This window comes from Panicum virgatum, chromosome 5K (genome assembly GCF_016808335.1).
Source record: "Panicum virgatum strain AP13 chromosome 5K, P.virgatum_v5, whole genome shotgun sequence".
In the NCBI taxonomy this organism is placed as follows: domain Eukaryota; kingdom Viridiplantae; phylum Streptophyta; class Magnoliopsida; order Poales; family Poaceae; genus Panicum; species Panicum virgatum.
The window spans coordinates 8,238,202-8,252,044 of NC_053140.1; the positions used below are offsets into that span (position 1 = coordinate 8,238,202).

General features: G+C 51.4%; 2 protein-coding genes and 1 long non-coding RNA gene across 3 annotated transcripts; 2 read left to right on the forward strand and 1 right to left on the reverse strand.

The window, feature by feature from the left end:
- Nucleotides 1-282: 282 nt before the first annotated feature.
- On the reverse strand, nucleotides 283-1,867 carry LOC120709645 (putrescine hydroxycinnamoyltransferase 1-like; the record flags this gene model as incomplete). The annotated part of the gene is made up of 2 exons (XM_039995320.1): nucleotides 283-1,458; nucleotides 1,553-1,867. Coding segments are annotated over 2 exons (1,212 nt in total), but the record flags the coding sequence as incomplete, so codon positions are not given.
- A 6,337-nt stretch (nucleotides 1,868-8,204) lies between these two features.
- LOC120706087 lies at nucleotides 8,205-8,886 on the forward strand. The gene is made up of 2 exons (XR_005688194.1): nucleotides 8,205-8,474; nucleotides 8,687-8,886. It is a non-coding gene; the product is annotated as an uncharacterized LOC120706087 (long non-coding RNA).
- Nucleotides 8,887-10,109: 1,223 nt separating this feature from the next.
- On the forward strand, nucleotides 10,110-12,891 carry LOC120706088 (endo-1,4-beta-xylanase 1-like). Its single transcript, XM_039990656.1, has 2 exons — nucleotides 10,110-11,441; nucleotides 11,515-12,891. The coding sequence occupies exons 1-2, from the start codon at nucleotides 10,509-10,511 to the stop codon at nucleotides 12,643-12,645; spliced, it is 2,064 nt and encodes a 687-aa protein (XP_039846590.1). The 5' UTR covers nucleotides 10,110-10,508; the 3' UTR covers nucleotides 12,646-12,891.
- The last annotated feature ends 952 nt before the right edge of the window (nucleotides 12,892-13,843 follow it).

Consider the following 13,843-nt stretch of genomic DNA (forward strand, 5'->3'; position numbering starts at 1 on the left):
GCGGTTGCGATGAGTCTTCCGTAGAGCCGGCATCGGCAGCATAGTGGACGTGGTGGAGAAGAATGAAAGAGAAGAAAAGAAAAGGAGAGAGATAAAGATGATGACATGTGGGGTCCACCTCCACGTGTCATCCACATCAGCGAAACCGACCTTCAAAACAGCGAATGGCCAAATGTAAATGGTTTTAAAAGTTCGATGGTTAAAGATTTCTGTTTTGTAGTTAGATGGACAAAACCAAACTCAAGTAACAGTTCAATGGTAGAAAATGGACTTCTTCCTCTCTAAAAACCTCAACAATAGCCACACTTTCCATTGAGATTTTGAGAGAAATCAGGCAACTAGAGAGTAGAGGAGGTGTGGCAAGCAATTTTTTTATTAGAATACATTACGAAAGTGCTTGATGGAAAATACGGTTATGGAAATTTGGCTTAATACTACAGTAGCATCCAACAAACAACAATTCATATGATGAGTCCACCCAGGCCGTGCCACAAATAGCCTACTTATATGGTGTCTCCGACCCTTATTCCCAACCTTCCACTAACCGCATGAAGCCACTAACTAGCATCTGGCTAGAGCTTCGTAAAGCAACCGCTCCAGCTCCTTGATATTTGCAGCCGCCATGCACGTAAGCACGCGGACGCCGCCATCAGCTGCTGGCCCGTTGCTCATGAGGTGCAGAAGCCCACCGCGGCTGGAGTCCGCGCGAGACATCGCTCCCGGCTTTCCCCACCCAAAATCCGCGTCGTACACCGGCATTCCGAGCCAGCTGATAATCTGAAGTTCGGTCTCCGGCAGGGTGCCCTTCGCCGGCTGGCTGTCCAGCTCCTGCTCCGCCGTCTCGTAGTAGTCGATCGCGGACTGCACCACCTCATCATCGCCATCCATCCGGGCGATGGCTGCTCCGACGCGTCCGGCGACGGATCCCAGCGCCTCCGAGGCGATATCCCGCACGGCGGCGGCGACGCCCACCCTGACCAGCGCGTTGCCGAAGTAGCGCTCCGGGAGGGGCGGCTTCACCCTGCGCCGGACGTTGGCCGGGAAGGTGAGCCGCGACTTGGAGTCCAGCGGAAGCCGCCGCGCGACGCACGCGCACTGCCACACGAGGGCGCTGACGGCGCAGAAAGTGCTCGCGCCGCCGCCACAGAGGCGCTTGAGGGCGGCGACCTGGTCCCTGGAAATGGCGAAGACCTCGGTGGCGATGGGCCCCGACGGCTCGGAGAAGGCGAGCTTGGGGTAGAACATCAGGAGAGCGTCCGGCTGGACGGCGGGCGGGGGGGACCACGCGCGGAGGAGGGTGCGGTCGTGGCAGGGGAGCTCCACCTCCTCGGCAGCGCGGTCGCCGTCCCTGCAGAAGGCCGACCATGTCTGGAAGAAGTGGAACGCGCTCATGGCGTCGATGGAGACGTGGTGGAGGGCCGTCCCTAGCGCCACCCCTCCACACTTGAAGAATGTCACCTGCACACATCATGTACCAAATTGCATTGGTTGGTATACGAGGGGTGCATGGAATGGAAGCTCCAATCTTGGATTGGAGAAGCTGTGGATCGACCTGCACGGCCAATATGACAGACGGCGGCTCGATGCGAGGAACGAGCAGGCTCCTTAGCTCCGCCGACGGCTTCAAGTCTTTGATCTCGTCAAGAGCGACATCGGAGCGAGCGATGACAAAGAGCGCGCCCTCACCGTTGCAGTCGATTTCTACCCTGCCGCTGCCATCGACGCCGAGGCGGCCAGCGAGGGGGGTAGAAGGCCACCAGGGCTTTGGCCATGGCCTCCTTGAGCCTGGCCACGCCGAAGAAATCGGACGCGGTGACGTCGTCGGGGCGGTGAAACAAGTAGTATGTTGGTGTGCGACCTTTGTTGAGCATCAGGAGGTCCAGGGAAGACAACCACAGCCCCTTCCTCGGTGTCGGCTCTCCCGGTGCTACAAACGATTACTCCACAACTGTCACCTCCGAATCCATTGATTTTAGTCTCTTCCTTGACAGCCAGGGACCTGTAATTTCTCTTCTGAATTTAAGGATTATTATAACACATGAATTGCATTGTGACATTTCAGCTTAAGATAATGTGGGCAAAGAAACGAAGCAGGATGAAAGGGCGTGCAAAGGAGCGAGAAGAAAGAGCACGAGGATACGTGGAACTGGGAGGAGCCTCACCAGCGAAGGAGGACGGACGACCAGGGGTTTTTTCCATGGGAAAGGAGTGTGGTGGCTGTGGGAGGAGGAAGGACGACGGGAGATGAGCCTGTGCTTATAAATGGGGAGGGACAGGGTATCGTGGGTGGGCGCCGGGGCGCGCGGCGCGTGCCATGCGCCGGCTCGCCTTCTCGCGATCGACGCCGGAGCATTCGAGGCGCGGCGCGGCTACGCTTAGTGCCGCCGTGAACCCGGCCGTCGGCTCGCCGTCGCACGGCCTCGGCGCTCGCCACACGCTGACGACGGCGGCCACGGGCAGAACCGCGTGCGCCGGATCGGGCAACGCGGCCGACGGCGGGTTGGCGACGGAGACACAGACACACTACAGGAGCTGCGAATCCATTTTCGTCCTGTCAACGTGCGTAATTAGATGGGAAAAGTCCAATTTTCACCCTAAAAAAAATCTGATTTTCAATCTTCAACTACGAAACCGGACAACATAGGTCATCTAACTATCAAAACAAGGACAAATTTGGCCCTTGGGTGGTTTTGAAGGTGGTTTTGTATTTTCTAAAAAAATTAAATAAATCTAATTAGATCTAAAAATCAAAACTAACTCACTTTAAATCAGAAAAATATGAAACTAGCACCAAAATTTTTCTAAAAATGTAACCTATATATTATTGCTCCATTTGAATCTTAGTTATTAAAAATAATAGACATAACTGCAAGCAACCAAATATTATGAATATAAAAAAAATTAAATCTGAATAGCTCACAAGTCATGTGACAATATATAAGTTACATTTTTAGAAAACTTTTGATACCCATTTCATAATTTTTTGACTTAAAATAAATTATTTATAATTTTTTAGTGTAAAATTGAATATTTTTAAATCTCACAAAATGGAAAACCACCTTCAAAACCACTCCAGGGATCAAATTTGCCCGATTTTGACAGTTAGATGGCCTATGTTGTCCGGTTTCGTAGTTGAAGATTGAAAACAGATTTTTGTGATAGTTGGAGAATGTAAACCGATTTTCCCCTAATTAGATACTGCGAGCTGGCCCGGTTGGCAGAAAGAATCTCAGAAAGCATAGATGTGACGGCCTCCATTATTGCCCATTTATTCGTGGTCTGTTCTCGTTCGATTTCGTTGCCTGAGTGTCGCGCAAGCTGTTAATTGTGTGGCCGGCGGCACGGGCGGAGAACGGCGTTGCCGGTTGAAAGGAATCATTGTCTCACAGAAGTCTGAATTAGCAAAGTTAAAATCTTAATCTATACTTTACATCTAGTTTGTAAGAAATATAAACTAGATCATACTATCAAGACGTACAACTATGGCTCGTCCAATATTTCAACCCACTCAAAATAAGAGTTTTGTAAGTTATAACTAATTCTATCAAAATACTACTTTAAGTAAAGAAAGACACACAAATTGCAAGTAAAAATTGTGGAAACTTAAATAAATGAGTGGGTTAGAGAGATGGAAACTCGACATGTCGATTTTTTTTCTGTGGTATCGGTGGACAAAAGCCATTTCTAGTCCATATTGGAGCTCCACCAAGCATACGCTCCCGGTCATCAAGTCTCTTCCGGTCAGTGGCTTGGTCTCGACTGCTAAGACTCAAGCCAAATAGATGAGAACCTTTCTACAAAGGCAATGCACATCACCCCTTGCACCGGTCATCTTGATGTCGTCTTTACTAGGGAGTTTCCCATGAAGGTGGGGTCTCCTCGTTCCCCAAACATTGTTGTTGTCGCCATTCCGTACCAAGCCGGAGGGTTGATGACTTGCCGGCGGAACCGGCACACCAAGATTATTTTAAGGGATCGGCACACCAAGATTACAGTGGTGGTTCACTCTGGAACTGAACATAAGGCAGCAACACTTCTCTCTCTCGCTCTCTCTAGACTTAGCCTAGCACTAACACTATCAAATAAAGTATATGCTAATTAAAGCCTATGTATGTGATCACTAAGTACATTGGTGGCTTGGATGTATTCTTCTATGTGTATGAGCTTTCTTTACGCTCCATCAACCTCAAATGTCAGAGTAGAGGATATAAATAACCCAACAACTCTAAGAAGTCATTGCTCCAATGGTAAGAAAAAGTGTAGTATTATCGAATGAACCGGTACACTGACTGATTGGGTATCAGATCATCCGGTACCACCTCTTTTCAGCTATATATTCGTTGGCCCCTCTTTCTCGTCATTGCTCCGCCGCTTCATCCGACACCCGCCCGCCGGTCTATCTGGGTTTTCTCCCGGAACTTTCTTCCCACCAAACATGCTCTCTGAGTGATTATCAGACCATGCTTGCACCGATGCCGCTTGGCAACTGTACCAAATCATCTGGTACAACTTCGGTTCACCCGGCGCTGAAGGGTTTTCTTCACTTGATCTTCGTCTGAATTCTGCACTAGTCCACACTGTATAATTTGATGTCGTCGGTTCATCCAGTGCCGTGATTCTATGAATTTTTACTATTGTTTGGGCATCTTAATTAACTATGATTTGGATGATTTTAACTATGATTTAGATTTCATCCATGGGATCCAGAAATCTTATAATATGAGCTCACAAATTTATTAGTCACATTGACTATATTGTTACTCAGTCACCAAAATTACAATAATATGGTCTATAATAGAGCCATTTTTCTTGCACTGGCGCTGCAAAGAATAGTACCTGAAATACTCTAACTCATATACGCCGTGGGGAGGGAGCCAAGGACTTAATAGGATTAATAGGATACTCATACCAACAAGTTGCAACTTCTTTTCCGGAAGCCGGTCTCCAAAGAACAGCGAGGTTAAGCATGTTTGGCCCGGAGAAATTTGGGGATGGGTGACCGACCGGGAAGTTCTTCTCGGGTGCGCACGAGTGAGGACAAAGTGTGCAGAAAAGACTGGTGTTGGTCTGTGAGGACAGTCTATGTCCTAGAAAACAGCCAGATGTAAGCGGGCCCGACCTCGGGGAGGCGGGACGTTACAGAATGGTATCAGAGCCGACTCTCGCGGTTTCACGAGCACGTACGAGCGTAAGTGTGGAGGCATGAGCACGGGCGCGTGGGGCACAGATGCCACCGGCATGTGCACGGGCGCGTAGCGGGTCAGTGCGCGGGCATCTGGGATGCGCCATTGGCACTGGATGCACGGACGTGGCACAGGGACCATTGGCACTGGACGCACGGACGTGGCACATGGGCTGCTGGCACTGGACGTACGGGACGTGGCCAAGAGAGGACGTTCCTGGCTTGGGATTGACCGACGAGGACGTCGGTCTCTTAAGGGGGTGAGCATGTGACACCCCGGCCGAGGGCTTAATAGGATTAATAGGATACTCATACCAACAAGTTGCAACTTCTTTTCTAGAAGCCGGTCTCCAAAGAACACCGAGGTTAAGCGTGCTTGGCCCGGAGAAATTTGGGGATGGGTGACCGACCGGGAAGTTCTTCCCGGGTGCGCACGAGTGAGGACAAAGTGTGCAGAAAAGACTGGTGTTGGTCTGTGAGGACAATCTATATCCTAGAAAGCAGCCAGATGTGGTGTTGGTCTGTGAGGACAATCTATATCCTAGAAAGCAGCCAGATGTAAGCGGGCCCGGCCTCGGGGAGGCGGGACGTTACACTTGGGAGCAACAGGCTGCCCACAGGACGACATGTGCCTCTACTTTGGAAAAAGCTAGGTCCGGCCACGAAGAGGGACGCGGCTGCAGCGCCTGGGTCCCGCCAGGGTCAAAAAAAAAAATCTAACTTCTATACACCGAGAGGGAGAAGCCGCCGCAGTAGAGGCCTCCGCCACCGCCGCCACCATGGGAGTGGGCGTGAGGAGGGAGGGGGTGGAGGGCTGGGCGCCGCAGCTCAGAGCCGCGAGGAACTGGTGTGGAAGGAGAGGGAAGGTGAAGAGGAAGGGGAGGAGAGGAGAAAGAGGGAGGATCTGGCCCGCCGCCATGGCTCGGAGCTCGGTGCGCCTGAATCCGGTGGCGGCCGGAGCTCACCGCCTCGATCCGCGCCTCGCCGGCCGTGCCTGCTCGCCGGGGCACGCGGGGCGGGCGAGCCGGGGAAGTGAGGAGGCGGCGGAGGCGGAGGGAAGGAGAGGAGAGGGAGGGAGTGTTTGGCACTGTGCATAGACGTGCTATGACTGAATTTATTGGCCTCATTGTTCGCTGCGGCTCCTCGGCTAGCTCCATGTGCTATTTCTACTACGATCCAGATTTTGGGCTGATCTCATCCGTATAGGTACAGTTACGAGCATTCCCGAGCGGCCTAGCTGAAACAAAAAACTAGGAAAAGGGGCATTTCATACGGAGTAATTGGTAACTAATTTTTGTTGAGATGGATCCAAACAGGATCAGCGACTGTGTATCTAAACCGCTTTTAATTAAAATAGCAACTATCCAATAAGCTGGTGTGACAGAGTCATTATGAAGAGAGAGAATGGAGTGCCATGAAACGTGATAGGAGTGTCATCACCATGACACTCCTCCGGCTCACTTACTAGTTCATAGTCTTGGTAATTATGTCGATGATACTCCCACTGAGACTAGTCTAATAGATTAGCTAGGTGGATCCAAACAGACTAATAATCTACCGAGTAGCAGTTTCAGCGTTACCCGAATCAATCATGTTCTGGGCGGGGAGTGATAGGAGCAGTCACTCGAGATGTGGTCCACTAGTCTTGGGCGGGAGTGATACGAGCAGTCACTCTCGATGTGGTTCGTTAGTCCTTGCGCAGCTCCGATCCGCCAAGATCGCCGATTAAATCATTACTGAAGGGGGAGGAAATTAAACCTGCTTCCTGTTGCTTGGGTTGGATCCATAGTTTTAAATCGCCGGCTAAGGTGTTTAGCGGCAGAGCTGCCGTTACAATGTTTAGCGGGCTATAGCCGGCTTTAGCGGGCTAAATGCTATTGCCCTAACTAACAGCTATAGCCGTCTATTTGAAACCTAGTGGATTAGATGTTGAACTCGGATTCTGAACTTGCAAACTGGCTTTAAAGGGGTTGGGGTTCAGTCTTTCAGAGAGTGTTGTGCCTTTATGCGCGTAGGAGTTGCTCGCTTAAATATAAGTGAGAATAGAAAATATATTATTTTTTAATAATCATGAATGTATTTTCGCTTAATTTTTAGGAGACACTCTTGGGATAAGAATTATCTAATTCTCTTCTTAATACAAAGATGCACGCTCTTCTGTGGATTCAGTATAAAAAGGAAACATATTTTTTTTCCAGAAGATATGTAAACATGAAACACTTCTTTTTACAAAATATGCATGTAGCACTATTTTTGGAAAATAATGCAAGCCACGTAAGCAAGCAAATGAAAGAAGATATTACCATTTTTTAATCATACTTAGTAGACATAAAAGAATGTACTATACGATATTTCTACCGATCAACTCAGGGACCGATCACCACCTACTGAATTATGTGTCTCGCAAGGTCAACATGACCGTACTTAGGGTTTCAGACCAACTGTTGCTACAGAAACCAAATACGATATGTACATTCAGTAAAACGATATGATACTGTATGTTTTTGTGTGACAAATTTTCTCTCTAGCCTTCTAGATGGTCTCGTCCACATGCAGGGGCGCCCTCTAGGGTCTATTGAAGCGCCTTTCGAGCTGAGGATACCAAGATACATGTTCGACGGCGCAAGGAAACGATGATGGTGCCGAACTTATCGACCCATCCAGCGTTCTGGACATGAAGTCATGGCGCGATCGACCTGCATATGCGAGTTCGCTAAGCATTAACGATCCGCCGCCATTGCTACCTTTTCATTCAGAGCACAGCATGTGGGTGGTGTCGAATGCTTCCCGGGCAAGAACTCCCATGCATTACGACGGTTGCTTGGGTCGGCAGCGTGGCTGTGCCGTCCAGAACGAAATTTCCGCTCCAACGATCCGATCCATGTCAAGTTGCAGGCGGGGCGGGTTTTTATACGGGCCCACGAACCCGCCCCGTGAAATCATCGATCGCGACGCAAGTGGCCCAGCTGCAAATTATTTGTGGCCCACTGCTGTCCGCATCACCAAGCCCACTGGACAAAAGGAAAACCCGCAGTAACCCGCGAAGTCTCGCAAACCCTATCGCCAGTTTCGCGCCGCCGTCGAACGCATCCCCCCGTCGCCGCCGCACTCCTCCACGCCTCCGTCTGTCTTCCCAGGAGCACACGCCCAGCCTCCCAGAGCGCAGAGCCTCCCGCCGCTCTTGCCCCAGCCGCCCGCTCGCGGCACCCACAGCCTCAATCATGCAGGTCGTCTCTGTCCTTCTCGTCAGCATCTGAGGCCTCCAGTCCGAGGCATCTTCCCTCCCCCCAAGGTGCGTGCTGGATCTGCTCATATAGATCCCCTCGAATGTGATTGGTGCATGGTTGAATTCCTCGGATCTGATTTTCCATTGCCTGCACATGTCGTGCTTCCCGAGGTTATTTCCCCAATCCAAGGTTTGGGGTTATTTCTGATTATTTGTTTTTTTAGTGAAATTTGCTGCTCTGATCAAGATTTTTTCTTTTGATTTCAATATACTCCCAGATTTGAAGAAAGGATGTGGTTGAAGGAAGAAGAGGTTTTGCAGCTACTCTTTTTTTTTTACTTAAAACATTGTCAGATATTGAGGTGTATTGCTGAAAGATGTTGTTGATCTCAAATGCTGTCATCTATCCGGAGTTGTAGTTTAATTCATTCGAATAGAACCATATGATGATTCTGAGTGTTAATGCCTTTCTAAATCAGTTTCTTTTTCTAGATTTTATTTGAATTTTTTTGTCAATAATACTCCATGGCTGTGAAGCAAACAAAGAAGCAGTGAGCAAACTAGCCGACCATACTGCACATGCGGGTCATGCGGGCTTATGTTCTGTGCCGCCATACCCACAAAATACTTATCATCGGTGGGTTTAAATTAGTGGGTGCCCACAAACCCGCGAACTAATTTGGTGGCAAGTTTTGTGGGTTTGCGGTCAGCTGCAACCCGCCCCGCCTGCAACGTGAGATCCATGGATAGATCTCGGTATCTCGAGAGCTCGCAGATATGATCGAGGCAGGAATGAACACGACGACGATGTGGAGAGAGGTTTGCAGCCACGCCGCTTTCGGTCACGCTGCCACGCAAGTGACGCGAGCGCCGTGGCCTCAGCAAATCTTTTTGTAGCTTGACGCGACGCCATGACCGGCCAGCCAGCCAGCCCGTGCTACAGCTGCTCTGCCTGCTCCGTTCGTCCACGCGAAATCTCTTGTTCCTTGACCGTGCAAGTAATGGGGCGGCTGGAACGACACCCTGCAAGCTGTGGACATCCGTTAAAGGTCATGTAAACGGGCCCATCGGCGTATCTTGTTGCAAGCCCAGGTCGCGATCCTATTGGAGTTCCCATCACCCATGCAATGCAACTGGCTCGCCGGCAGCCGAAGGGGTCGAGCAACTTTTACTCCTCTCAAAGCAAAGCCAAGAAAAGGATCGGAACTCGGGCATGCTCGTTGGCCGTCGTCGTCGTCGCCGCCGATCTATCATTACCGCGACAGATGAATTAACAAAGCTAATAATGACCGTCACGAAGCATGACAGTACAGTACTCGGTACCTCTCTGAGACGCGGGCCACCGGCCGGTCCCGGCCCCGCACGTCGGCGACGACGCGGCCCGGCCGGGATCCGGCGGCGTGCCAGCGCCCGCGTTGCCCAAACTTGACTGTTATACAAAAGATAGGCGAAAGATACGGGTTAGGTAGCTAAGCCTGGCCATGGGCATGGGCCGGAGCTCTTCCAGGGTTTCAATTCAACCTCTCTCCCCGGCCTGGGTTTCGGCACGCGACGAGACCTTTTCGGTTGCCCTGCCGCGGTGAACCAACGAACGCGATCGCCGAACGAACGAACTTGCCTGCTGGCCGGTCGGCTCGATCGGCGCCTTATAAATTGCGACCCCCTCTGAATGCCACTGAAACCCAGCCATCACCACTTGCAGTCTCGAGACACAGAGCCAATCAGCCTAAACAAGAAACAACACCCGAGCTCTTCGGTCCATTGGCGCTCCAGCTTCGTTCTGCATCGCCTACTCCAGCCTCCTCGCCCCTTCGATCTCGGTTGATAGCCTGACATGGCGTTCGCTGAGGTATGTGTGCTCCATGCATGGTAGCTAACAGTAATGGTACTCTGTTCTACTACATGTTATGTTACTTATTATGCATGCAGCCACTACATTTGTTTTTCAGTACCATGCCATTACATTTGTTTTTTTTTCCTCTCACCTATATGTGGGAGACAACCTGAACTGGAATGAAAACATGACATAAGTTGGTGCCCAATCTTGGGTTCTGTCACGTATGTAATCCAGGGTAGCTTGCTCACCAACCACGTGAAATCATGTTTCTTTGCAAACTACAACAACTTGATGTGGGTTTTGTGGCCAAAAGATGTGCTCGATGCACTCATGTCCAAGGCACCTGTCACTGGCTCCTCATTCCTTCCTTTAAAGCGAAGCATCCAAGCAAACCCAGAGCAACAGATGTCTTAGGTGCATTCCCCGAGCTGTCCGCCGCCCATCCAACTGCTCTGATGGTGTCCTCGACATCACATCCGTCGCCGGCTCGCCGCTCGCGAGCCTGCGTTCTCCTCTCGATCCGACACACACTGTGCACACGACATGTGTCGTCTCTGCCTCATTGCCTTGGTTATCATGTGTGTCGCGCGCAGGAGGAGACGGCTCACTTTGGCATGAACCTCGTCGACGGCCACTGCGACTCGGAGGACGGCCTCGCCGGCTGGGCTCCGTCGGGCTCGTGCACGCTCTCCGCGCACGCCGAGGACCCGCCGGCGGCCGACGCGCTCCCTCCGCCGCTGGCAGCCACGGCGGACGGCGACGACGACGAGGAGGAGGAGGAGGCGGTCTGGCGCGCGCGCAAGCCCAGCGGCCGGTACGTCCTCGCGGCGCACCGCAGGGACGAGAAGGACGGGCTGTGCCGGGCGCTCTCGCGCGCGCCGAGGCCCAAGGTCACGTACCGGGTGGCCGGGTGGGTCGGCGTGGGCGGCGGCGGCGCGGAGGGCTCCCACGCCGTGCACGTCGAGGTCCGCGTGGACGACCACCGCCGGGTCGGCGGCGGCGTGGTCGTCGTCGAGCCCGGGAAGTGGGGCGACATCAAGGGCTCGTTCCGGGTCGACGACGACGAGCCGCCGCGCGGCGCCAAGGTGTACGTGCACGGGCCGCCGGCCGGGGTGGATTTCAAGGTCATGGACCTGCAGGTGTGCGCCGTGAACAAGATCCCAAGGCTCAGGCACCTCAGGAAGAAGGCTGACAGGGTACGTGCTGCTAGCTGCTGCATTTCAATTTCCTGCCCACGTGAATGAATCAACGAGTGGATGAACATTGCAGGTGCGCAAGCGTGACGTGGTTCTGAAGCTCAGCAGCCGGGGGGCGGAGGACGGCGTGTCGGGCGTCGCCGGAGCGCGCATCCAGGTGATCCAGGTCCAGAACAGCTTCCCCATCGGGTCGTGCATCACCAAGGCGGGCATCCAGAACCCCGCGTACGTGGACTTCTTCACCAGGCACTTCGACTGGGCCGTGCTGGAGAACGAGCTCAAGTGGTACTACACGGAGGCCGTCCAGGGGCTGGTGAGCTACGCCGACGCCGACGAGCTCATCGGCTTCTGCGACCGGCACGGCAAGCCGGTGCGCGGGCACTGCATCTTCTGGGCGGTGGAGAACGCCGTGCAGCCGTGGGTCCGCGCCCTGAACGGCGACCAGCTCCGCGCCGCCGTGGAGGCCCGGCTGCGCGGCCTGGTGTCGCGCTACGCCGGGCGGTTCCCGCACTACGAGGTGAACAACGAGATGCTGCACGGCGCCTTCTTCAGCCAGCGCCTTGGCGACGACGTGAACGCGCACATGTTCCGGGAGACGGCGCGGATCGACCCGGCGCCGGCGCTGTTCGTGAACGACTACAACGTGGAGAGCGCCAACGACCCCAACGCGACGCCGGAGAAGTACGTGGCGCTGGTCACGGACCTGCAGCGGCGCGGCGCGCCGGTGGGCGGCATCGGGATCCAGGGCCACGTGACGCACCCGGTGGGGGACATCATCTGCGACGCGCTGGACAAACTCGCCGCCACGGGGCTCCCCATCTGGGTGACGGAGCTGGACGTGTCGGCCGCCGACGAGGCCGTGCGCGCCGACGACCTGGAGATCGTGCTCAGGGAGGCGTTCGCGCACCCAGCCGTGGAGGGCGTCATGCTGTGGGGGTTCATGCAGGGCCACATGTGGCGCTCCCACGGCCAGCTCGTCAACGCCGACGGCAGGCTCACCGAGGCCGGCAGCCGCTTCGCGGGGCTCCGCCGGGAGTGGACGTCGCACGCGAGGGGGAAGGTGGACGCCGACGGGACGTTCAGGTTCAGGGGGTTCCACGGCACGTACCAGGTATTCCTCACGACGGCCGCCGGCGAGGTGAAGAAGCAGACGTTCGACGTCAAGAAGGGGGACGTGCCGCTCGTGCTCGACATGAATTTCTAGCCTTCTTCTCGCTCCGGATGTACACACATTGGTCACGGTGATTGCGATTTACGACAAGGATTATTAGTACCATTTACTTATTCGTATATTGGGATTGGGGTGATGCATATAGATATTAGTATTGCAGGGGTGAAGAAAAAAAAGTATGTATCTGTAGTAATGGAAGTGTGTAGAAGCTTGGTATTGTACACGGTATTTATTAATGAAAAACAGACTGCACTGAATAAACGAACAATTTGTATTTTCTGACATTTTTTTGAGGAAGTAACATATTATTATTATGCATAGCGAAAGTATACTTGGGCTGGATTCATTTTTAGATAATGGAAAAACTTCTGAAACCGCTCCAGAGAGGGCGCGACTGCCTATCGCTTGAGGTGACGCTCCTGTGAACCATTGCCTGAACAACCTATACATGTTAAATGAGCCGTCGCGTATTAGCCCAATAAACTAAGCCACAAACAATACTCTGTTGGAAGAAAAACAGAAAAACACATGCATGCATGCAGATGAAACCAAAATTGATATCATCACCCACATGCAAGAAGAGTTCATATTAAAAAATGTATAAATCTTAAATCCATACATCAAAATTAAATTCCAATTGCACTATTATCTTTTTTATAGCGAGATCTTCAAAATAAGACCACACTTGCCTATATTTGCATGATATTTTTTTAAAGAAAAATTAATATTAAATAATTAGTTTCTACTGTTGAGAACAAATATTTTAACAACATGAATAAATAATTATTTTTACAAACAAAAATCAAACAGAACCAACAAATAGTAATGCGCAACAAACAAAATATTAAACATCGCGAACATTTGATTATATAGATAAATAATGGAAAATAAGTATCACGAACAAATGAGTCAATATAGGCAAACAATTTAATCTACAAAGTGAACAAATAATTTATAATTGTGAACAAATTATTTACATGCAGATAAATAATTTTGCATGAAGAACAAATGCATCCACTTGCCAAATAAATTATTATTATATGCAAATAGGATATGTACATGAGCTGAACAAGTTAGTGTACAACTAAATTATTTTACATGCCCACTAATAAGTCTAGAATGCGACCAAATTAGTATATAGGAAGCATGAGCTTTTTTAAATATGAAGAATTAGCGTCACTTTAGAAACCATCAAATATAATTCTATTAAACTTTAGTTATATAAGAAATA

Excerpts from the sequence above, each read along its gene's own strand:
- LOC120706088 (XM_039990656.1), top strand. The coding sequence starts at position 10,509 with ATGTTTCTTTGCAAACTACAACAACTTGATGTGGGTTTTGTGGCCAAA. Across the intron at positions 11,442-11,514 it reads TCAGGAAGAAGGCTGACAGG|GTGCGCAAGCGTGACGTGGT; the intron begins GTACGTGCTGCT and ends TGAACATTGCAG.